This window comes from Perna viridis, chromosome 5 (assembly GCF_037379345.1).
Source record: "Perna viridis isolate PV_CMFRI_1.1 ecotype Kerala chromosome 5, ASM3737934v1, whole genome shotgun sequence".
Classification (NCBI taxonomy): Eukaryota; Metazoa; Mollusca; class Bivalvia; order Mytilida; family Mytilidae; genus Perna; species Perna viridis.
The window spans coordinates 21,386,267-21,412,270 of NC_142449.1; the positions used below are offsets into that span (position 1 = coordinate 21,386,267).

The following is a 26,004-nucleotide window of genomic DNA, read 5'->3' on the forward strand; positions in this document are numbered from 1 at the left end:
TTAATCATGGCATATCAGCATGGGAATTAAAAATAAGATATAATTAAAATTTCTTACAACCTAAAAAAGAAGAAAATGCTTACCTACAAAATAATATGTATAGTATAGTCATACATGGTCATTTTGTTTAGAACATATACCAGCCTACTCTGGTTTCTAATGTACACAATCATAATCATTCAATAATTAAATACCTTTTGTCTATAGGGCGTCGAAAGGGATTCTTGTGGTTTTGTACTCAAAAATTCAATTTTGTACAGACAAAAGTGAATTTTGTTCAACAAAAATGAATTCAGATTAACAAAATTCATAACATACTTTAAATTTTCAATTTTGTGTCACAAAAGTCAATTCTGTGTCACAAAAGTCAATTCTGTGGCACAAAATTCAATTCTGTGGCACAAAATTCAAGTTTGTGTCACAAAAATCAATCTTGTGAGACAAAAATCAATTTTGTGTCTCAAAAGTCAATTTTGCCAGACAAAATTCAATTTTGTATGCCAATTAGTTTACAGAATCCTTTGAATATAATTTCATTATGAATAAAAAATGAGAAATGCGGTTAATTGAGTTAAACCTATCTCCATTCATGTAGTAATAACTAGAATGCTTCTTTAGTCATATCGAGTGCATTTACATCTGATGTGGTTATCAAATCCTCCTGAGGAAATGATGGTCTCTCAACTGTTTGTATGGATTTTCCCGCCCGGTGAATTTACATTCGCTAACCATGCGTGTCTAAGCGATATCTCCTTATTTCTTTCATATCCTATGCAACCTAGCTGCCAGTAGTATATGTAGTACTAGCCTTCGGGATGACTGACCGAAGAACACAACCAAAGTATATTCTACTAGCGGGCGGATTACTGTACTTATGCTCAGGTCTACTCCAGGACCCCCCCCCCCCGGGGGTTTCTGAGAGTGCTTTCCCACTTGAAACGTGTTGGAAGTTAACTAACTGAAGATTACTACTATTGCTCTTACTTCTGATACTATGTAATAAATCGATTAAGGTTTATACAGCAACCGAGGGGAACGATATTTCAATCAATTATGTATAGTTATGTTTCCAAAAAAAATCTGCTGTCTGGGAGTTTTTAAACACTAAAGCGTTGCACGATTCCACAATAAAACATATTGTTCCACGGATTTCACTTCCATAGTACCTACGGTAATAATACACCTTTATCAATTCAATCGAACACATTTATATCATAGTCAAAAATAGATGCATTTTTTCAAAATAAAAACCAATGTATCAATGTGTGGGTTTTTTTTATGTAAGAGTAATCATTGGACCAAGATTAAACTGGAAAAATAGACACGCCCAACGAAGAATGTGAAATAACCAAAATAACACGGACATAGAAACAAAAGTAAACTCGGACTCAACAAAAAATAGGTAGCATATATATAACTTTATATTTCGTCTATAGTATGAGTGGTATTTTATGTAGTTTTATTAGGAAAATTATGACTGTTATCACAACACGACTCTTCATTCATGCAACTAAGTGGCCATTATTTCAGACCGGGGAGGCGTACATAAATGCAAGACCGAGCGAAGCGGTTGATGGTGACACTTAACACTCAGTTCGTAAATAGTGGACATCTTCATCCCCTTTACCCCAAATAGCTTGAAATCAAAGACACTACGGACACAGTGAAGTCTACCTCTTATCTTGATCTCTATCTCGAAATCGACAAAAATTTTCAACTAAACTCAATGACAAACGCGAAACATGATATCGACAATCCTTTCCTGTGCTATAACATTCAAATATGCTCCAGCGTGTACGTTTCTACGTGTCGTGCAAGAAATAGAAACCCTTCCGGAGCACATGAAAATGGCACAGGGATATGATATTTAATGTATGACAGTGAAGTTATATTTATAGCATAGTATTCCGAGTTAGACAAATAAACTTTCGAACGCGCAGCGTGAGAAGTTTATTTGGCTAACGAGGAAGGCGTTGCTATAAATGATTTGTAACATGAATGACACGCCCATGACAGTCCGTGCAGAAAAAAATAACGTTCGGCGGGAAAATCTAATAACCCGCACAGTAGGCAGTATGGCAGACGCATTCTCTCTACCAGATTGGCTTGACATTGAAAATGTAGAAAGCGATGATTTGGTTCTCTCTCAGGTGTGTATTTTTTAATTGAATTAGACTGATTTAGCTAATTGTCTTTTTGAAGGCTTTTAAACACAACTATTCGGGGCATGGACCCCTTTTTTTGGCCCAAATGTAAAAAAAATCTATTTATTTTTCCATATTTTATTTTTTGTCCTCTGTCTGGCAAAGAAAACCTGCAGAGATTTAAAGATTTGTATTTTATTATATGAAACCTAATAAAATTGACATTTGTATGTGTGCTTTTTTGTAGGCGTAATCTTTTCCCAAAGAGGCGGAGCTTACCCATGCAATATTGGTTTTGGTGTTTTGGTTATTTCATGGCTGTTTCCTCATTGCATTATATAGGCCCATGTGACCTTTCATGCAATATTATTTGGTTGCTTCGATTTAGAGCATACATTTTGGTACATGCTTGTCGTCTCTATGTTATTCCATAAAAATATCAAAGGAAAAAAGAAGATTCATGTTACAACTATTGTTATTTAACGAAACTAACTACTGAACTCTGTGGAAAATGGAGTTTGTTTTGTTCATTATCTGTGTGTGTTTTTTAATTAGTTCTATTGTGTTGTAGTAGTTGTTATCCATCGGAATCATTACTACTATGCATCAATTACAGAGCAAGTTTTTTCTTATATTAAATGTTTATTGCGATTATATGTTTTTTCCGGAAAGTTACATGTAAGAAATGATCTGTGATAAAGGTGACAAATTACTGTACTGGCTTTTAAACCTTCCGGAAATCAATAATGTAAGATCATAATCATTTCAACTCGACGAATAGGGATTCGTCTCCTTCCAAATCTAAAATGTTCAATACAAATGCATTATTTCAAGAATTGTAAACTCATAAAAGTCCTTGAATTCAACGTTATTTTAAACGTAACGTTGAAGAAGCAAAATTGTGCGTAACATGATCATGTACCATCTTATCAAATTAGCAAAGCTCTGAGAATTCTGAATAAGTCTTAGGTGTACGTATGAGTATTTATTGATGTTAGCTAAAAAGTACTTCTCTGTCAAAGAATCATTCAAAATGTGTATAAGGTGTGGATCATAAACAAAAAAAACGCGGAGATTTTATTGTATTTTCCAAGTATTTATACCTGATAACCTGCAGAAATAACCATTAAAGTGTTTGTGAAGTTTGCCTTTTTAAGGGGTATTGATAGGTTAAAATTAGTTGAAAGCCACTACAAAAATGGCGCGAAAAATGTCCTGAAATTTCCCATATAAGCAATCAAAAAATATTACAGACGCTTCAGGATAACTTTAAATAGCAGTTCAGTTGTTTTCTGGATGTATCGAATATATTCGAGGCAAAAAAAAAATAAATACAAACTGATGTATATATTTTCCACCCATTGGCGTAATTTTTACACAGAATAATACTTAAGTAGCCCTCGTGCAACTTAAGTCATTAAGTAATTTAGTCGAGTTTTATTACCGCCTCGAAATTTTAATGTTAATAATTCGATAACGTTCTTTGGTTCACTTTATTACGAACTTCTAGATTGACCGAAATGGACGTTTCGGCACTGATATTATTTTGGGTTATCGGTTTGCAAGGTAAGAAAGAACAAAAAATTAAATTCTTTAATAGTCAGTTTTGGTACGATGCATAGTTGTAAAAATCATTAAGTATAGCTGGTAAATTTCATACATGTAAGTTTTCAACTAAGTCCAATCGGAATCTTAATTACAAAAATACCAGTTATATTAATGTTGCATATTCTGATTTGCAGTGCAAGTGTTTCAAGAAGTAACTTCTCGTCAGCAGCATTGGATCAAATACACAGGAAAATAAATTATAAACAAAAAGTACTCAAAATCAAAAATATTAAAATAGTAAGCCAACAGAAGTTCCACTTATTGTTAGCCTCAGTGTTGTAGGGCTTTTGAATTTTATAATGCAGAAAATTTCGGTAATCATTGACGTTAGAGATATGGATTATGTGGTGCATGCATATACCTTCTTCCTCGCTTAACTCTTGAACATTCGTCACCATTGGACCACTCCTTTTTCAACTGATAATGGTACTTGTTTCTCGATCTCGGTTCGTATTATGCACTTGTAAAAAACATAAAAAACGTTCTTGATCTTACTTGACACAGTAATTTTTTAAGCTATGTTACAGCGGGATTGTCATTGCCCGAAGATCTTCTAATTGTCTTTCTACATAAAAGTTTTTGGTTAGCTGTTATTTGATAAGAAATTATTCTACACAAGTTTGCAATGCATAACAAAACATATGGTTGATTATACCTATGTAACTTGGAAAGGGATTGTTTTAATTTTATTTTGCTACCTTATCATTAAAGCATCATTAATTAGTTTTATTTTTCAATTACAAATATTTGCCCAACATGTGAGTTTATTTGTTTTTGTTTTGTTTTGTTTTTTTTGTTTCTATTTTTGTTTTATTATTGTGGCGGTGTTTATTTTGTTAATAATTTAGATGGTTGGGTATTCAGTAGATTCTTTTTTTTTAAATCGAATTCTAAGAATCATGCGGTGCATGCGTACTTAGACATGTAAGTTACATGAAGTTCACATCGGAACGGCTATTAGTGAAATAAATGTTACTTAGCGCATAAGCACTCAGGAAATGTTTTTTTTTAATGCAGGAACATTTTTTTTCAAGGAAAATAAAAAAAAACTTCGTAAGTACCAAGTGAAGAGTTCCATTCACATGGCCTCATTCTGTTTTGTTAGTTCTGTAGTTACGTAGCAACGCATTGAGGTTTGGAGTGATCTTCTAACAAATTGGATTTATTGCAGATTTATAGCACTCTAGTGTTCTCCCAACACTACTTAAGACCTCCATTTGTATTCTGATACTAAACATTATAAGTATAAGTAAATTGCAAAGTCAACAGACACTAAAACAATGGTCCTTATTTTAATATTAGTTCGTGAAGTGTACCATAAAATTATTGAAATGTAATAATGGATCAAAAACTAACACCCTTCAATCCGGAAAGTGTCTACTTCTCCTTCCTGGCTGACATTTCGTACTTTAATGATCAACTTGCACTTATATCGTAAGTGCACGTAAGTTACATGTCTTGTCCGCAGTAAAATATCTCTCTCGACAAGCCATGTCAGGTCAAAACCATGATGTATCTGTTGCATTGTCCATTGTATATACTTTAAGTTGATAAAAATGAACTTAGTCATTAAAACACATCATATTTAAATTCAGCTTAAACTGGTACCTTCTGCTTACAAAGGACCTGTAAATTATTTACATGTATCCAAATAAATTATCAAAAACCGAAGCCAAAATACAAAGAAAACAACAACAAAAAAAAAAAACAGCACATAATATGATCTTTGGTAGAAAACGGATTGAATTGATTACAGAAATACATTAATTGCCCAAGTACTGTTAATTAAGGAATATAAGCACGACTCCTTAAATTCTACAACCCAGCATGGTTTCAACGCTTCAGGCCAAATTCAGGATATTTTTTTTTAATTTACGGTCATCATCATGACTACACAAAGCATTTTAAAATATATCAATGGTTCTTCTGTTTTATTTTTTATGTAAAACGCCTTAGTTTTTACACCTAATCATAACCGTAACCATGAAAACTATTCAATGGTGTTATTCACTTTATTTCAGGAGTATCAGCTCTGTCGATCACTATGAACCAAAACACTGTCGGACTACTAGGCCTGTCTGATGTTCAGGTCAACTGTACATATGTAACCGACCCTGGCGATGTTATTTTCCTTGTCACTATGAAAACAAGAATAAACGACACTTTCAAGTCTATAGCATCATATAGTCCATCTGGGGGTTCTCCACAGTTTTTGCCTGATGGTTACTACTTAATTGGTAGAGCGGACTTGACATTCAATGTAAAAACTGCCACTATCAACTTTACGGAAATAGTTTGTGAAGACGAAAACGAGTATCTATGTGAAATAAATTACCAAGATGGTGGGTCTGGTGACACACCAAGTCCACTGCCGTCGACTTCGACAAATCTGACAATAAAAGGTAATAACAAAGTAATATTGCCATGGTAACAAACAGTAAGTATATCACTGCCAATGGTAACAAACAGTAAGTATGTCGTTGTCCATGGTAACAAATAGTAAGTATATCGTTGGCAATGGTAACAAACAGCAAGTATATCGTTGTCAATGGTAACAAACAGTAAGTGTATCGGTATTGGTTAAAGACGTCCACTCCAGTGACATCTAGATTTAGATAAACAATGTTTTCAAAAGTACAAGTATCATTAAATAATTAGTTTATCAGTTATTTTCACTATAATTCAAGTTAAATCTTCTGTGGAAAAGTACGGTAAACGTACCACCAAAACTTTAGAAACTCGGTCCGGTTTCATAAAGAATATCAGACAGGTGTTAATTCTACTGTCCATGATTCATGCTTCCATAGCACAAAATGGAGTCCCAATGAAAGAATCAATTCCAAACTCTTGTAAGTGATGAAAATTTTGGCCAAAATTGTAACATAACTAGATAAAAATCAACTGAAAGTTTGGACCAAAAAGTAGTTTAGTAGTGTTTCACCAATTTTGAACTCTTTTTTAAAAGGGGGTAGTCGTAACCCCTCCCCCCTGCCTACGGTGGTACATATTCACGAATTTTATGTATCATCAAATAAAGAGAACCAAGGCAATAATTAGTACACATCAATGGAACTATAAACTTATGGTATCGAATATAATTTGCGAGTTTCATTTCTTTTAGCTGCCGCGGAAAAGCCTGAACAACCACCAACAATCGGGGTAAATGGGAGTTTTGTTGAAGGTCAAAATGTGACCTTTACATGTTCCAGTGTTATTGGAAATCCTCCTGGAAAATTTGTTTGGGAAAAGTTCAGAAGGATTGGGTTCTTTCCGACAACATATCCAGATGAGGAAACGATGATCACTCCGGGTTCTGTGAACTGTACAAATAATGGAACGAGCAGTTTGACAATAGCAATAGAGGATGCAGACGATGGCTGTATTATACGATGTGTTATTGAACAAGAGTATACTTCAAATTTTGCCTTTCAACAAACGGGCATAATTAGTGTTCTTTGTAAGCATATTTTCTTCAATATAAGTACGGTTCATTACGTCTCCGTTCTTTCTCAGCCTTAGTATTACGCCTTCTACTTTCTTCTGTTCTTGTCACGTGTCTCCATCACAACCTGGTATCAAATCTAAAAACAAAACACAACGAAGTGAACACAACGCACGTATAGTCAGGGTGTGTAGTATCTATACCGATAAAAACTAAAATTAGAAAATCGATCATCATTCAATAATAGTATTAATATCAAATAAGTATGAAAACTGATCATTTCTAACAAAGCCAAACTTAGTATTTTATTTTCTTACGTCTACTCCTTCAGCTGTGATGAAATGATTAACAATGTTTTCAGATAGCGTCCGAGAAACGTTCATATACATATCTCCAACTCGACCATCATTCATCGAAGGTTCTGATCCAATAACACTGTCATGTAGTGCCGCTGGGAACCCAACTCCAAACTTCACGTGGTATAGAGAAGGAAACGACACAGTTCTGTCAAACGCAAAAGATTACGTAATCAGTGATGTCATTATAGAAAATGGCGGGAATTATATCTGCGTAACTGTGAACATTATAGACGGAGTTCTTTACAACGACTCTTTGACAGTAAATGTTGTAATAGGTAAGTTGTCCGAAAAGTAAACAAAACATTATTTATCATCTTGCTTTGATTTTGTTTTTTCGTACATTAATATTATTTTTAGTGTAGTAATTTTACTTCGTATTTTTTTAAATGTTGCACAAGAAGATAATTTAAAAAATAAAAAGTATCATTTTTATTAATTGCGTAGATATACAACTATTGACTTCTAAATACTATTGAATGTAACCTGAAAAATAGAAAGTTGCGCATGCATCCATTACATATGCTATTTATACTTCACCTTCTTCAACCTCTCAATTCTTTTTACTTTTAGTAACTAAATCAATGTAAAATTTTGATTGCAAAAATGTGACGATTATTTCAGTACAAACCCAAAAAATAAATATATATATATTAATAGAAACAATTACGTTACATGCAACTTTTAAAACGGAAACAGGACTTTTCAAATTTAGATACATTGATAAAAAATTAAAAACCATATCAGTACAATTTTAAAACAATTGTAATGGAATATACAATAATCGCATATGTTTTGTGAGATAAAGCTATTCAAGCGACTATATGCATATATCTTTGTAACAACAGCCGCGTTCATCTTGCAACTTTTACGCTGCTTTTGCACATATTTGCTCCGCTGCCATCTATGCTGATCCATGCGGTCAGATATACTTCCACTTTCTGTACAACTTTTCAAATTATCTTCCCATGTATTCAACTGAACTTGAAAATTCCTACCCCATCTACCTGTATCCCCATAAACCAGTATAGTAACTACCGGCATTTGTATATCACCTAACCTCATCCCAAAACCTCTTACTAAATATTTTCTAAATTTTGCCCTTATTTAATAGGTCCCAACGTGACCAGCACGACATCACAGCCGACAGTCGTTGTCATCCAAGATTCCGGATCTGAAACAGATAATTTGACAGCCATTATTGGGGGTTCTATAGCTGGCGCTGTTGCTATAGCAATTACCATTTTCATCTGCAAGCGAGCGTTCATGAAAAAGGGGGAGTACTATGGACAAACACAAGGACAAATAAATCATTACGAAACGCCAGTGGGCACTAATGTTCCACCAACTTCAACACAGCAAGTTGATATGTACAATAGTCTGAACAAATCTGGTAGTAATGTTAGTCGGTTGTAACTTGTCTTTGTTTTGATATTGTGATTGGAAGGAAGTAAACGTTTTGTATCGGACATATAATAAAACAAACCATAAAATAGCTTTGTATCTTTCAATTGATTTGTTTCCCGCATTTTTTGCTTCACTATTGTTGAATGAACAACAATATATGACATATTTGTTACATTGTTCTTACAAGGTCATGTTGCATAGGAATACTTTGAACCTTTATCGTATAGTTCATGGACAATGCATACTTTCTATCGACAATCGAGTTAAGAAATAAATATATACATGAATGTACGCGGTTACCAAGGAACTTTTTGTAAAACAGTCTTCAGAAATTGTTTTAGCCACTAAAGCTGCGTGCTCGGAAGAAAGGCTCATCTACGTCCTTATTTGAATTGATTCTCCTGGTTAACGTCACAGACATTTTCAATGATTGTCTATAGTACGAGTATGAATGTTCCAGGGGAGTGTGTTAACGTACCGATACTTTATACGTATTATTTTTGGTTATTTTATGATTTTATTGTGTGTGTATGTTTAACCTGTCTGGTCTTTGTCCCTTAATAAGATTATTTTGATTTCCGCTAGAATCTTGGTTCCCTTGATTACCATATTACACCGTCCATGTGAGATTCCAAATGGTAATCCATGATGTTATGAAATCCCCAAGTAAGTCATATATTACGAAAACCACTGTTGAGTGCCAAACGTATCCGATAGTATTAAGTGTATATGTTAGCACGAAAACGGCAAGTACACCAAGTATAAAAAAAAACCGGCTAAGGGTCAGCGTCACTCATGTTGATATGCGCTAGGAAATATTTTTGTGGTTTATAAAACAAAAAGACCGTGAAATTTTCTACTAGAAGCGACGCTGTCTCAGCTTTGCACGTGCTCTCCGTAAAAGTAATAGACAAGATGAAAGTTGTAAGTGCTTTATCTGTTTCAACTTTATCGTTATAGTGTTATGAAATAATATTGTCAAAAAAGGTTCAAAAACAAGCAAATAGACCAACTTCTAAAATAATTGAAGCAGTTTGATGCATTCAACAAAATACACATACTTCATCATTCCGATTCCTTCAAAAGTAAGGAATACAATGTACAAGTATCGTTAAGTCATAGGGAAAATTTGATTTCAACAACAACAAAAAACACATGTTGTTAACATTTAGTTTTTAAAAGTAAAACGAAAGCTTCTATTGAAATTTAACAATAGACACGTGCACAACAGAAATAACTACATGTAGTAACAACTAACTTTATTTTCCCAGCATTCCTCCTTTGATTTAATCATTTTGGTGGTTTTAATATGCAACTTTAATTTTTATAATTTATAATTCCGTATTATATCAACAAAAATCAATATTATGTGACTGCTCTTTTTATTTATTTAAATGATAAGTAGAAACTTAAATTTCAAGACCTATTTTTGATTTTAAAAAAAATTATAGTAAATATAAATGTTATTTTGAATATTGACCTTTGAACTGCGGAAATTAAAAAAAATACAAAAGTTTTTAATACATGTTACTATTTATATGTTTTCTTTCTACTTTTGTCTCTCCAGTAATCTCATTTAGCAATCACAAATCCACAGCTAACAGATGTTTATGAAAGTTTAATAATAAAATCGGACCATGCATTAAAAATGAAGTGTCATTCGTTATGCATATAACTTGAAGTGTATGCCTTGGAGTTCGATATAAGAAGGAATTTTGCATAAAATGAATTTAGAAATACCGCTTTAACATATGGTTCCTCTTTAATTTAATACAGTTTTATGACAGTTACATATGTCCAAGACTGATACTGCATGGACTGATATTTAGAGGCTGTGTTCTTGTATGGCTAAAAAATATCAGAGGCCTTTTTGCTAAATCGAGAAAGGAAACGCGACATCATCATCATCATCATCATCATCATCATCATCAACAACAACAACAACAACAATAACGACAATAAAAGTGATAACTGCAACGGTGCAGAAGCTTAAACAAAACTCATGTTCTTTCGCTAAACTGCGTTTATGTCATAATTCGTCAAATGGCAGTAGGCGCAAATTAAACAATGCTTATGCATGCTTGGTTGGATTTGTGTCTTTATTCGTATTTGTATCTAAAATTACTAACATGTACTAATTGTATATCATCTAACAAATGCACATGCTTGAAAAAAAATCTTGGCAGTAAACACTCGTACTTTCAGAGGCTTTAACGACCGAAGCGACAATTTTCACAACAGAAGAATTTTCTACAACAAACGACATAACCACTAATGATGAACTGTCTTCTATATCAACCGAAATGACAACATACAACATTCCCGAATCTACCACAACAGATATGACATCACCTGGTTTTACAACTTTTACATCAGATTTTTTATCGACTGAGGTATCAACTAATGTTGCAACGTCCATAGTCACTACTGATGAATTTACAACTGACGTACTGTCCACCGCTATCACAACGATTGATCAAATGTCGACAGAAACAACTCTTGCTTCAACGGAATCAATAACAACAGAAACTGCGTCAACTAAGCTGAATACTAAAGAAACAACATCTATAGAAATAACAACAAAATCTGAAATGACAACGTCTACAGAAGAAACAACATTTTTAGAAATAACAGAATCTGAAATGACAACTGATGTTACCACAAATGAGGTAACTACAATCTCGACAGGACAAACATCTGACAAAGTCAAAACAGTAGAGACAACTACAGTACAAACAACAGTAGAGACATCAACATTAGAGCCAACAACAATAGCGCTGACAACGGTAGAAACAACAACAATGGAACCGACGACAGCCAAAGCAACAGCAACAACAACAGTAGAGACATCATCATTAGAGCCAACAACAATAGCGCTAACAACAGTAGAAACAGCAACAATGGAACCGACGTCAACACATACAACGGTAGAGACAACAACGAGAGAACCAATTACAACACACTTGAATACAGCACAAAATAGTTTAGGCACTACTAGGCTAGGTAGAGCTTCAAGATTTGTATATTGTTAGCTTAATTTCTACTGAAGTCAGATACCAAAAAAATAATTTTCATAATTTACAGTTCAACCTTATTTCTAGGCTTAACATCGAAAATATTTCCAATATGAAAAACATGATATCAAGAGTTTCTTCGTTCTTCGTAACTTGGAAATAAGTAAGTACGTAGTAAAGATTAATAAAGTAATTTTTCAAATACGCAATAATGCATTTATTGAAGTTCAGTTCATTTGACTTCAGGAGAACTGTAGAACAAAGTTATAAGCATGTGTATATGTTCACGTAACTGTAGTTACTGTTATAAAAGTTTAAATCTTATAAACCAAAAACAGATGCATGAGATGCATTTTTTTTGTTTTGTTTGTTTGTTTTTCTATGGTTTGTTTTGTTTTATTTTTGGTTTGTTCTTGTTTTCGTAAACATGTCAATGATAAGATACAATAACAATATAGATATAAATCATTATTACAATTTTAGATGCCATAACAACCGATGCTACAACTGTTGAAGAAGCAACCACGCAGATCATAACAACAACCTCTGAAGTGCCAGAAACAACCAAAACTACAGAAAAAATCCCAGAATCCACTGTTGCTACAACAACTCAGGAAATAAGAACTACTCTAGAAACAACGACAGCGAGTAAAACGATGTTTCCTGTAACAACTTTACCGAGTACGACTACAGAACACGTGACCACAGCAGATGTTACAATAACTGAAACCACTTCTTTAGTTTTGGAAACTACAACTGAACCGTCAGGTTTGAATAAAAGTTTTGTTTATACTTCAACTTATTTACATTCTACTTTTTCTAAAAATAACCCAATTCGTCTTCTTATATTAGTAAGTTGGATTTGTTAAATTCAGATAATGAACGGCTACATAGTTTATAAAATATTGTTTACGTTTTTGCTTCTTATTTTATTTCTTGTTCAAAGAGGGTTCTTATCATCAGAATAGTTTACGTGTACTTTAAAATGCAATTTGATCTATATGTATGTAACTACAATAATAAATATACTATATTTAAATAAAAAGTTTATATTTTCCTCAAATCTGTTATATTAGTAATTTCTCAAATTTCCAATCTCAAGCAGTCTGGTTAGTCGAAATTTCTGTTTAGGAAACAGTTGTGGAAATCCTCAATTTTTAGATTTCTTATAAAACACAGACCAGTATATTTGTTTTGTATAACCTTTCAGGAAAAAATACCTCTTTAAAATTCTTTCAATTTATTCTTAACACGACGAAAACGATAGTTAATGCGTACCTCTTGTTTGCTATTGAGGTAGATCATACTTAATATTTCTATCAGATAAATTTTACTATTTTTTTTTCCGGAATATGACATTGAATGAACATATTATTTTAGCATTTTAATGTAAAAATATAGGTCACCGAACTTTATTTCGAGACAATTGAGTCATAATTAAGGCAAATTGTATATGGATTCTGTGGGGAATTTCATTATTTCGAAAACTATCAAAAACAAAAATACTGACAGTTGTAATTTCTTTTAAATTATAAAATGAACACTTAATTGACAATTTTTCATATTTCAAAAAGAAAATTCGGAGTCACCGTACTTTTTTTCTTGTAATATTTTAAAAAAATAAAATTCCCGTAACTTTTCCCACCAATTATCTACCCAATAAGAGGCTTTATACAATTATGTTTGTTATTTTAACATACACCATTTATGTCAAAAATTGCATTAAAATTATCTAAGCATAAAGTTTTTGCATCATTTTCATTGAAAATATATTTGTAGTATCGTGGCTGAGATAACCCCCCCAGCCCCATCCCCACCCTACCTCAGCAACCAAAATATGATTTTCCCCTTAAAGCTCCCATTCACGAATCAATTGGTCGCCAAGAAATTAAAATTAAGCAATTTTGAATTTTTTCCTACAGTTATACCTTGTTGAGGCAAAAATTTATTTTTAAAGATTTTTGATTCTACGAACTTCCTCTTTCCACAAAACGAAGTAAACTGACATTATATATATCACCATGTAGCCCAATGTCTTAGCTTTACAATGATACCAAGAAAGTTGCGGGTTTTTCGGTAAAATGAAAAAAAAATGTACCCATGCCCGCAGTAAAATCGCTTAAATTGACATATTTTAATGTAAAACCCCCTAGAGTATTTATGCTTCAGTAAAAAATGGCTTATTTGGTATTTTCTGTTTAGTATAATCATAATTTATACGTCTGGGGTTCTTTTTGATGAATATAGGCGATTTTCGTAGTGAGGATTGATCAAAAAAGCGAAAAATGGGATTTTCGATTTTTCGGTCAAAAGTCACATAAATTCGACTCTACAAGTTATTACTCAACTAAAACGTCTTAAATTTGGTACCACTCGTTAGATAATTTAATATTCTACATAAATGAATCACAAAAAAATGTTAAAAATATTACCCCTAACCCTAGAAAACAGAATTCTTATTCACAGTATACCGAAATCGTAAACCTCATATTTTAGGTATTCATAATTAAGATAATGATGTCCCCAATATATCTGATCAATTAAGGCGCTTAGATTTTCTTTTTGTAAAAAATCGTAAAAAAAGGAATTTTTTGAATTTCAGAATTTCTTCTATAACACCCGTCATTTCCCTTATCTTGTTTTCAGAATACCGTAGTTTAATCAAGCTTTTATGTGATACAGTGCTTCAAAATGAGCCTAAGTAATAAATATTTGAACTTTTGTAAATCAAGTTAGGTGAAAAGTTGCCACCCCTTCCCATGAATAAAATGCCTCAACATGAATCAAAATGTTAATAATTAATATATAAACGGTGTACAAACGATATGTTGGGTACTATTGTTTACATTATCGATATATCCAATATATCATCTCATTTCAGGGGCGTATTTTTTTAGTTTCAATGTGACAATGAGTTTTTCATAAAAAAAGGGAATTTTCAGAATTTCATATTTCCTTCCATTTCACATATAATTGGCATTTTTGCAAATACCGTACTTTAAATAAGCTTTTGTATGTTCAAATACAACTATATAGTGTCTTAGCTTTGTAATGAACCCAAGTAATAAATATTTGAACTTTTCCAAGTCCAATTAAATGAAAAATTGCCACCCCCCCACCCATGAAAAGAATACCTAAATATGGACCAAATGTTAATTTTTAGGACGTAATCGGTGTCAAAAAGACTTGTTGGGTACTATTGTTTTAATTATCGAAGTATTCAATATATCCTCTCATTTCAGGCAAGTTATTTTCAGTTTCAACTTGACAATAATAAGTTTTTCATAAAATTGGGAATTTTTTTTTATTTTAATATTTTCTTCCATTTCGCCTGTAATGGGCAATGTTATTCAAGTACCCTACTTCAAACAAGTTTTTGTATATTCAAACACATTTATGTAGTATCTTTCCTTTCTAGTGAGGCAAGGCAATACACAATTAAACGTATTCTAGGCCATTTTGGCAAAAGAATGCTGCCCCTACCCACTAAAATCTGCCCTTATGTGAAGGAATATGATCGTTTATAGCATACACGAACTGTACGGAATGTCCGCCTGGCATTTATTATGGAGATCTTCTTGTATCAATCACATTGACAAGCAAAATTATGCTTTTATTGTCCCAAAGGCGACAAAAAATTACAAAAAGGGAAATTTAAGAATAAAAGATTATCACGCATTTTAGCGCGTAAATTGTATATTTTTTGTTTAAAATATCAGTTTTTACATGATTTGATTTTGTTTGCTATCATTACTTTTATACATATAAGGTTTCAAGGAAGCAACTGCGATGAATGATTGGCATACATGTATCCAACACCATTTAAAAATGCTAATCTACCACATACGAATTATGGGCTTTTCACGGAAATTTTAGTGGGTATGGGATATTATTCTTTCGACTTTGTGGCTTAGAATACGTTAAAGTATGCGGTGCATTAGTTCATTAGAAAGCTTGGGTGCTACATAGATGTGTTTGTATATGCAAAAGTTTGTTTGAAGTAGGGTATTTGAAAAACATTGCCCATTACAGACGAAATGGAGAAAATATTAACATCCGAAAAATCCCCTTTTTCTAAAAAACTCAATATTGTTATATTGAAACTGAAAAAAATACGCCCCTGAAAAGAGTAGGTATGTTGAAAACATCAATAATTAAATTACTATAACACAACATGTCTATTGTACACCGTTTATATGCCGAAAATTAACATTTTAGTTAATATTGAGGCATTTTTTTTATCATGGGTAGGGGCGGCAATTTTCCACCTATTTGGACTTGAAAAGTTCAAAAATTTATTCATCGAGATCATTAGAAAGCTAAGACACTATATAATTGTATTTGAATATACAAAAGCTTGTTTGAAGTACGGTATTTGAAAGAAATTGCCAATTATAGGTGAAATGGAAGGAAATGTGAAATTCTGAAAATTCCCCTTTTATGAAAAACTCATTATCGTCACATTAAACTGAAAAATACGCACCTGAAATGATAAAATATGTTAGATACACCAATAATTAAAACATCAGTACCCAACATGTCTATTGTATACCGTTTATCTGCCAAAAATTAACATTTTAGTTTATGTTGAGGCATTTTTTATCATGAGTAGGGTGTGGCAATTTTTCACCTAACTTGATTTAGAAAAGTTTAAATATTCATTACATGGACTCGTTTTGAAACTTAGACATTATATTAATGAACCATATCACACAAAAGCTTGTTTGAACTTCGGTTTTCTGAAAAAAGACAATATCGGGTGATAAAGGACAAAATTCTAAAATTCTGAAAATTCCTATTTTTCCGATCTTATAATAAATGTCACCCCAAAAGGAAAATATAAGCGCCTATAAGAGTTGATCAGATATGTTAGGTACATCATTATTTTAATTACGAATGCCTAAATATGAGTTCTACAATATCAGTATGCTTTGAATGAGAATTATATTTGATACTGAGACCAGTTTTCTAGGGGTATGAGTAATATTTTTTACATTTTTAAAAAATCCTTTCTTGAAAATTAGTTTTTCGTGGTTCATTTATGTAGAAAATTAAATTATCTAGCAAATGATATCAAATTTTAGGTGTTTTAGTTGAGTAATACCTTGTAGAGTCGAATTTATGTGACATTTGACCGAAAAATCGAAAATCCTTTTTTTTTTTTTTTTTTGGATAAATTCTCACTACGAAAATCGCCAATATTCATCAAAAGAACCCCAGACGTATAAATTGTGATTATACTAAACAGAAAATACCAAATAAGCCATTTTTTACTGAAGCATAAATACTCTAGGGGGTTTGACATTGAAAAATATGTCAATTTAAGCGATTTTATTGCGGGTACGGGTACATTTTTTTTCATTTTACCGCAAAACCCGAAGTGTTACCGCAACTTTCTTGGTATCATTGTAAAGCTGAGACATTGAACTATACGATAATACCTAAATTTGATTAGTTTGTTCACACACGCTAACCCAGGAAGGCTAAGTCGCTCAAACAATTGAGTCACAAAAATCTTGGCTTTTTGACCCAGTGGGTTGCAAATATAAGCTTATACTGAAACAGAATCAGAGAATATTCTTTGGCGACAAATTGGTTCGGTAATGGGAGGTATAAAGTACCTATAAATCACCATGAAGTTGATGAGTGGGGGTGCACGGTGGACCCTCCCAACCCATGGACTATTTGTAAGACGACAGAAAAGATGTGATAGGTATGATATACCTTAAGGAGCCTGGATCACTTATTGAGTGGATAATTCTATTCAAAACTTATCTAAAATGGTTTATTCAATATTACCTGGCAAACCTTATACGCTTTCATGCAAATGTCTACTTTTCTCTACTTTTTTTATTTCAGAAACATCAACCGATAGGTTAACAGGGAACCAAACCGACACAATTTTAAAAGTTACTCAATTATCGTCTAGTAACAATACAGGAGCCATTGTGGGAGGAGTAATAGGAGCACTTGTCGTGGTAGGGTTAGCATCCGGGTTTGTTCTGAAATACGTGATGACAAGAAAAACCAGACAAACATCTAACAACAAGGTGTCCCCACTGGAAACAAATGGGCACGTCAGCAGCGCTCCACCTACGGATGTGTCCCTTGATGTCTGAAAATTCAAATGTGAAATGTAATGAAAAATGCTCCCTATCATAATTTTTGAAAAGATCTTTCAATAACTACTTTTTTTGAATATCAATCTCAGTCATCAGGCACTCAGATTGTTTGATTTCTCTCGAAATTTCATGTCTATATATTGTGACCGTTATTGATTTTGATATAATGTGTTTTGCATTTGGTAAGAAATTATGTTTATTGGCTCAATTTTAAGGTAAATACGCTGTATGAAAGCATATGTTTTAGTTCATTGTTCATTATCTTTTTATAAATGAAAAAAAAATGAATGGATCAGTGGACTGTATGCTAATTGTTTATCAGTTCACGAAAAAAAGAACGGATCAAATGCATCAGGTAAAACCTAATCGGAAATAGTAAATACGTGTATTTTCCAATACAAACAAAAAGGTTTTCAACAAGAGTAAATACATCTATAAGTAAACTCCGAAAGACCTCTACGTTAACAGAACGAAAACAGTTCTTCAAAATCAAACTGAAAAGTAATACAACAACACAAAGACACATAAATAACAAACTTCTGTCTACAAACAGGCGAATGGAGTCTGCGGTGGGGTTAAACTAGTTTTATATGATCCTAATCATCCCTTTTTAACGTAAAGTCAAACTGAACTGAAATAATAAAAAAATTGCAATACCACCAAAACAGCTAGACTTGCTACAAGTCCCTCTCTTTATATTAAAGAATATATGAAAAAGTTTATTGATTGCATATATCTATATAACATCTATTGAATTTCTGTTGTCTAGTTGCTCAGCCCAATCATCTAGTACTTCGATAAGTTGCGGCACACAAGATTTACCCTTTCTAAAACCATGTTCATGTATTGTAAACAGGTTGTTCTTTTCCATGTGGTCCAAACGACAGGCCCTTATGAATTTTTTTCATACTTTTACAGATTATAGATGTTAAACTAACTGGTCGATTTGCATTTTTCCACAATTCCGGTATTTTCTGCTTGTTCATAGATTTTTGTGAATATCTTTGTTAATGGAATTGAAATTTCTTTTGTTGTTTCCTGTAACACTTTTGGATGCATCTGGTTAGGTCATGGAGATTTGGTGACTTTTAATTTTTCATGATATTTTTGGATTTCATTCTGTTTGAATTGTACTGTAGATACAGTTTTATCTGTTCTCATATCAAGGTGTGGTGCATTTTCCTGGTCATTTTCTATAATCTCAGTTTCCGCTATATAGATGACGTATTATCTTTAAACACTACTAATTTTGGGGATTTGATACATCGCATCTACCCAAAAGAACTTGAGATAAAGGATACCACAGACACTGTGAAGTCAGCCTCATATCTAGACATACACTTAGAAATCCATGGTAAAGGAAAACTATTGACCAAACTTTACGACAAACGTGATGACTTTTCATTCAAAATTGTCAACTTTCCTTTCATCTGTGGTAACATCCCTTCAGCACCTGCGTATGGAGTGTTCATATCACAACTCATACGTTATGCCAGAGCTTGCCGAAACTACGCAAACGTTTTGTATCGCGCTAGAACTCTAACAAATAGGCTTCTACAACAGGGTTATGTTGCTACAAGATTGAAGTCATCACTACAGAAGTTTTATGGTTCTCATCATGAACTCGTGCATCGTTATGGTGTATCCATCTGCACCTTGAAAACTGATTTATTCAACGGGTCATAGTTTTCCTTTCCTCGTTTGTCTACATCGGACTTGACTTTTTATGAGAAACTCAGCGGGTGTTTCTAGAAAAGCAGAGGACGCTTACCCTACCGGTGCACCTGGTCCATGCTCCCAGTTTTTAGTGGAGTCCGAGTTGGTCATTTGCTTTTATTACTTTGTATGTATGATTTTAGTTACGTTCTTTGTTGTATATGTCTGTTTTCCATGTCTGGTCTTTGTCCCTAGATTGCATTCTTTTGAATACCGCTATAACCTTGGTTCCCTTGATTACTCTATAACAAAATACTCTCTGAAATCAAAGTAGTCATGCACTGAATCAATTTATATCGATCGTTTGAATTTTTATCCCTAAAATAACTGTCAAATTGCAAAAAAATGGGATAAAAGGAAGGTACGGTGATCGAATTCAAACGTATCTTAACACAAGCTTAATATTATTATAAATGTTTAATATTGAACTATTTGTTTTATTTTTTAATTCACCTTTCTGATTACGAAACACAAACAAAAATGCGTTATGCATCGTAGCAGTTGGCTACTTTGGGTATTATTCGGGTTCGATATCGGTTTACATGGAAAACCTACATAAATGAATACACAACTCTCGGACAAAGTGCATAACTGAGCTAAAAACTACTAGCTGGGCATTGCCAATATATTTTTTTTTTAATTTTCAGGTCGAAATTTAAGTTATCGAACTCCAGGTCGAAACATGCAGTCTGTTAAGTCATTCAAACTTAATTCACAATCATTGAAATAAATCATATCCTTAAATACACGTTCTCTCAACTAGCTACATTTCTCAGTTGATAAGCTTTATAGTGCTATAAGTTATTCCATAGACATCTATGTGTCATGTAAAAGCGCTTAGTTTCTGGGCACCTAGCTCCAGAGACACGTACATTAAGATAAAACGATAGAAAACAGAAAACATTAAAGCCATGCACTTTTAAGCCCTTGACCACCTACAGCTCTATCATGATAATATACAAATTGCCAGAATAGCCAAATAGAATGATTAAATACAAAAAGCAATAACACCAAACCCAACAATTCCCGAGAAATGCATTATCGAAATTCTATGCCATCGTCTATGCGAAGTTTCATTTTTGGTCATCTGCAGACTTCCGATGTCACGAGGCGGTAACCATAATAAAAATACACGATACCGTGGGTGATACGTCAGAATGGGGTTAAGCTACCTTTTATGAAAAATTGACCAAACGATGAGGGCAAGTAATAGCCTGAAACCTCTTTCTTCATACAAGTTTATTGATCGCGGAACCACTGCCCCTTTCATCCGCCAGGGCCTGCATAAAATACCCGATTGGTACTTGGCATTCCTCTTTTAATTACATTTCAAAGTCATGATTGGTGACTATTTATAATCTCGCAAAGTTTTCATTTCTAGCTATACATCAATTGGTTTATTATGCGTCTAAATGTAAATAGACAACTTGAATATATCGACACTAAACGACTAGTTTAATCAAAGATTTATATATATTTAACTCCTTGGGTAAATGCATAGAAATAAACAGGTACAGTACCAATAAGAGATTATAGGTCAACTATTTCTAATTGGATCGTTGTTAATACGGACCAAATTAATCAGCATATTTAGTTCGCGGTAAAAGTTGTTCATTGGGTTTGTTTATTGGCGTGCATAACGTAAAATTAAATTTGATATATTAGAAATACCTACAAAGTAGACCTAACTCTCTGCAATTGAACCTTAATGGGGAACGCCAATTGGACTATTTTCCTGCGGTAGTGTAAGATAATTGCAGTTGCTATCAGGTTTTACAAATCTAAAGGCTCTGGTGACTGCTATATCAATTCTGATCTTCGATCTAAATTGATAAAAAACTATTCATCGTCTCAGCTGTTATCTTATCATCTGAGTAAAGTGTTCCGTCTTTGTATACTATACTTAGTATATTTTTCTTTGTTTTATTCTTGGATTGAATGAATTTCCAAAAAATTTTACTGTCCTCCTTCATGTTGATGGCAATTGGCCGTTCATATTCATACTTGGCTTAGCTCACTAAATAGTTTGCTTTTCTCTTTGCTACTTTATATTGTACTTTGATTTGTGGATTTCTACTGTACTTTTTCCCATAATTTCCTTTTCATTCTTCTTACAGTTCTATTTCTATCATTTATCCAAGGTGTATCATACTTCGTCCGTATAGCTTTACTCACTGGTATATTTTCTTCATATTAAGCTATTGATAATGTATGGGCAAAACTGTTCTAAGGATCATTGATATCATCTTGGGCCAACTTTGAATCTCAATCTACACTTCCAAGTTCTTGGTTGATGTTTGTATAGATTCCTTTGAAGAAACATAACCTTTGTTCAGAATACTTTTCACTCTTGCTTCCAAAGTTGAGTCCGAGTTGCTCATTTACTTTTGTTTCTTCGTATGTATTATCTAGTTTCTTTATGTTCTTTGTTGTGTTTGCCTGTTTTCCGTGTCCGGGCTTTGTCCCTGGATTACATTCTTTTGTTTCCCACTAGAATCTTGGTTCCCTTGGTTAGTCTTTAGAATTTAATTCCAACATTTCATGACCTTGTTCCGTAAAGGAGCATACTGTCTATCATGTCCACCTCGTGTGTAAGAATGAAATCTAATAGGCTTGGTTGATCATCTCCCCTAAATCTTGTCTCCTTTTTAACATGATGAATTAGGAATATGTCTTATCATTTCAAGAAATATGGTTAATATATGGTTTGCTCCTACACTGGTATTCTTATTTTCCCAACATATTTTCTGGAAGTTGAAGTCCCCTTGAATAGTCGGTAATCAAAGTTGATTTTGACCATCTTAGGTGGATAGGATTTCTTGTAGTTCTTTCTTACAGATTTGATCTACTACTTTTGGACTTCGATAAGCACATGATACTTATGGTCTATTTCTGTTTTTAAAGTATATTCTTATTTGGATATACTCTACATTTGAAAATTGAGTGGCCTCCACTTTATAATTGAAGTCCTTTCTTATATATATCAAGCATCCTCTTTTTGTTGCGATGCCCTTTGGTGAGACAAAAACTTTGTAATAGATTTGGGCTTTCACAATTTAAGCTTGTGCCTTATTTTCAAATTTATTGATTAAGAAGTTGTACGTATACATGCTTACTTATTAGTTGATAGTATTTAGAAGTGTTCGGCCGGTCATGGTATTGTACCTCAAAGTAGTGGTAGTGGCCGTTTTCTTTTGTGTATAAATGAATGGCTGCATCATTTTCTATGCCGTGATGCCTTTGTAAAACATCCTATTGAATGACTTGATTTCTTGATTCAAAAAGGACTGTCATTATCAGACTATATATGAACTATCTTCTTATCAGCAGCTCCTATAAAACTGCTCAATAAAATTTAATGAAACTTTTACGAAATTCTTTACCAAATGACGTCAATGTTCACCTTTCTCTTTTTTCCATCTGAATGACGTTTTAGGTCTCCGGATGCAAAGTATACAAATCATTAGTAAAACAAGGAGGGTAGGGATTGCTAATCGGCAACTCCTCTAAAATTGTATAAAATGTAGTGGTACAACGGAACTATTTGTTCCATCATGGTGATATTACTACATTTACTGTATTAATTGCATTGGTAATGTGCCACAACACCTCATTGATGTAACACAACATGGTGAATGGCGACTCAACTGGTGTATGATGGTGATTGTTCACAGCGACCTTCCCATGGAATGCGTTGTCATAGAAAGAACTGACAAATGAAGAAAAGTATATACGTAAAATGATAAAACCTTCACAATCTTTTTATCAAATGATGGCATTGTACACCTCTTATTTGTTTGTTTGTTTTTTTTTACTATTTGGAGTTCCTTTATGCAAAATATGGAGTTTGTCATTGGTTCGCCAAAGTATTCATCTTCTAATCCTCGGCTCCTCTAATTATATAATACCATGTCATAATGCCATGTTGCACCTTCTCTTACATCAAAGGGTAAACAATAAAAATACTTTTTTGAGTGATTTCATTAAACAACCACTAAGCTTATACCCGATAAAATTACTCATTATGCATGTTCAAGTAATATCATTACTGATTAGCTTCAATTCAAAGATTCAGATTCAGATTCAATATTTCATTATAGTCTCACCACATACAACGAAGCATACATATTTAAGGTCTACATAGAACAAATGTATGAACCAATCTAAAAATGTTGAAAGACATTAATATATTCAACTGTATACATTATAATTATAAAATAATTAGGCGATCTCCTTTTGCGCCCAAAAGTGATTCTTTTGCACCACAACTCATTTGCGCCAATTTGTGTTTTTTTTTTTTTTTTTTAATTTTCGTAGTTAAATTGCTCCAATAATAAGAACAAACGCATGTAAATTCTTAAAATTGTCTTGATACTATCATAATGATAATACATGTACATATTGAAAATATCGAAATAATTTATTATATAATACATCACGAAACACAAAAAATATTGACATGAACACGGACCCTCCTCATTTTATCCGGGTTTGAGACTCTGAGTTTTTGTAGCTCAGGACATGCACAAATTGCCGCTTTGTAATTTTACCAGACATCAGCTGTTTGTATTTTTCAATAAGAAATGCTTCCTTCTCAACTTTTTTACGTGAACAAACAGCCGGTGCACTGGTGTTCCTGAGCTACAAGCATTGTGTGGCCTGTACATTCTCCATAACATCGACCCATGAAAAAAACATCGATGAATGCGAATTGTAAAACTGCTAGTTGTATGAAAGCACGAAAATCAGTTGGGTCTGTTGTTTGGTCGGAAAACAGTTGAAGGAACTTCTGCCAAAATTGACAGCGGAAACATAGCAGTTTTAGGAGTTATATTACTCGTGTATTCATTATTAAGCAAAGATGTATACTTTTTATTTTCTGATAGCATATGCCCGTGTGGGTCCGGGTGTCAAAAGAATAGGCCTGTATCAGCGATAACCTTGTCGTAAAAGACGACTAAATAGTACACAGAATCCTGACCGGAGGCTTGGAAGCTCTGCCCTCAGAGCAACTGGGTTGTGTGCCTCCGTTGGTTGAATTGGATAACCCTGTCATGCTACATGCTGAGGTTGTCTCGCCATAATACAGAAAACCTGACCGCAAACTATAGTGGTGCACCGTGTTGTGAAATATGCCACGTTCCTCGCACGTTTAAGAACCCTACTGTTGTATTCATTAGGAGCAGGAAACTTTGCGCTCCGCCACAGGAGGTTAAATTACCCGACCCTGCCCACCGCCCTCTTTCCAGTGGCAATCGAAAATTGTCGACCCTATTATCCTTGTGTCCTATCCCATTTTTCAATTCATCATCATTTTCTATCACCAATTCCATATTCATCGCCTGGATATAGCTGGAATATTTTTGCCCCGGCGTTAACACCAGCAATCAATTAATCTGACAACAGATTAAAATATTCCTTTAAGTACCTTTCTGTGTAAGAATCGGGCACATCATTTTCCTCCATTTGGATTTTTTTTGCCTCAAGTATATTCAATACATCCAGAAAACAACCAAAAATCTATCTAAATTTATCCTGAAGCATCAGTGACGTAGATATTTTTACTGCTTTTATAGGGAATTAGTACAAGACAATTTTCCCGCCATTTTTCCATAGTGCATTTTTAACTAAATTTAACCTATCATTTTCTTAAAAAGGCAAATGGTACAAATACTTTGATGTTTTTTTTTCTGGAAGTTATAAGGTATAAATACTTGGACAATGCAGTTAAATCTCTGTGTGTTTTTTTTTGTTTTCTTCATGTGATTCTTTATATACAGAGAAGTGCTTACATGTGCTGCATCATTTAACATATGATGCCTAAGACCTGCATATACAGGGCATGTGAGAGTGTATTTACCAACTCTAATGAAAAATCTCATGGCTTTGTTTTGGACAGCATTAATACAGAAATCCCTAGTTCTCCAAATACTAGCACCATAGCAGATTACTTAACAAACCACTGTATTATATGATTTTGAGAAAATATTGTGTCAGAAAACTTTATAAGCTTTGCTTTTTATTTGGCTACTACCTTTGCCATGAATTGATAATCCATTTTAACTTCTGTTAGCAACACTCCGAAATATATATGTCGGTACAACGCAGGGGCGGATTCAGGCGAGGGCGTTGGTAGATTTGGGCGGTTTTAGGATGCAACTTTAATTTCTCGCTAATTTTACCGCAAAAGATATC

The 26,004-nt window shown here is 33.3% G+C and overlaps 1 protein-coding gene across 1 annotated transcript; it reads left to right on the top strand.

Moving 5' to 3' along the window:
- The first annotated feature begins 5,745 nt into the window (after positions 1-5,745).
- On the top strand, positions 5,746-18,090 carry LOC148616484 (uncharacterized). Its single transcript, XM_088585080.1, has 7 exons — positions 5,746-6,154; positions 6,874-7,209; positions 7,556-7,828; positions 8,665-8,955; positions 11,163-11,960; positions 12,455-12,739; positions 17,831-18,090. Exons 1-7 carry the CDS (start codon positions 5,797-5,799, stop codon positions 18,088-18,090), a joined length of 2,601 nt encoding a protein of 866 aa, XP_088441206.1. The 5' UTR covers positions 5,746-5,796.
- The last annotated feature ends 7,914 nt before the right edge of the window (positions 18,091-26,004 follow it).

Excerpts from the sequence above, each read along its gene's own strand:
- LOC148616484 (XM_088585080.1), top strand. The coding sequence starts at position 5,797 with ATGAACCAAAACACTGTCGGACTACTAGGCCTGTCTGATGTTCAGGTC. Across the intron at positions 7,210-7,555 it reads GGGCATAATTAGTGTTCTTT|ATAGCGTCCGAGAAACGTTC; the intron begins GTAAGCATATTT and ends CAATGTTTTCAG. Across the intron at positions 11,961-12,454 it reads TTTAGGCACTACTAGGCTAG|ATGCCATAACAACCGATGCT; the intron begins GTAGAGCTTCAA and ends TTACAATTTTAG.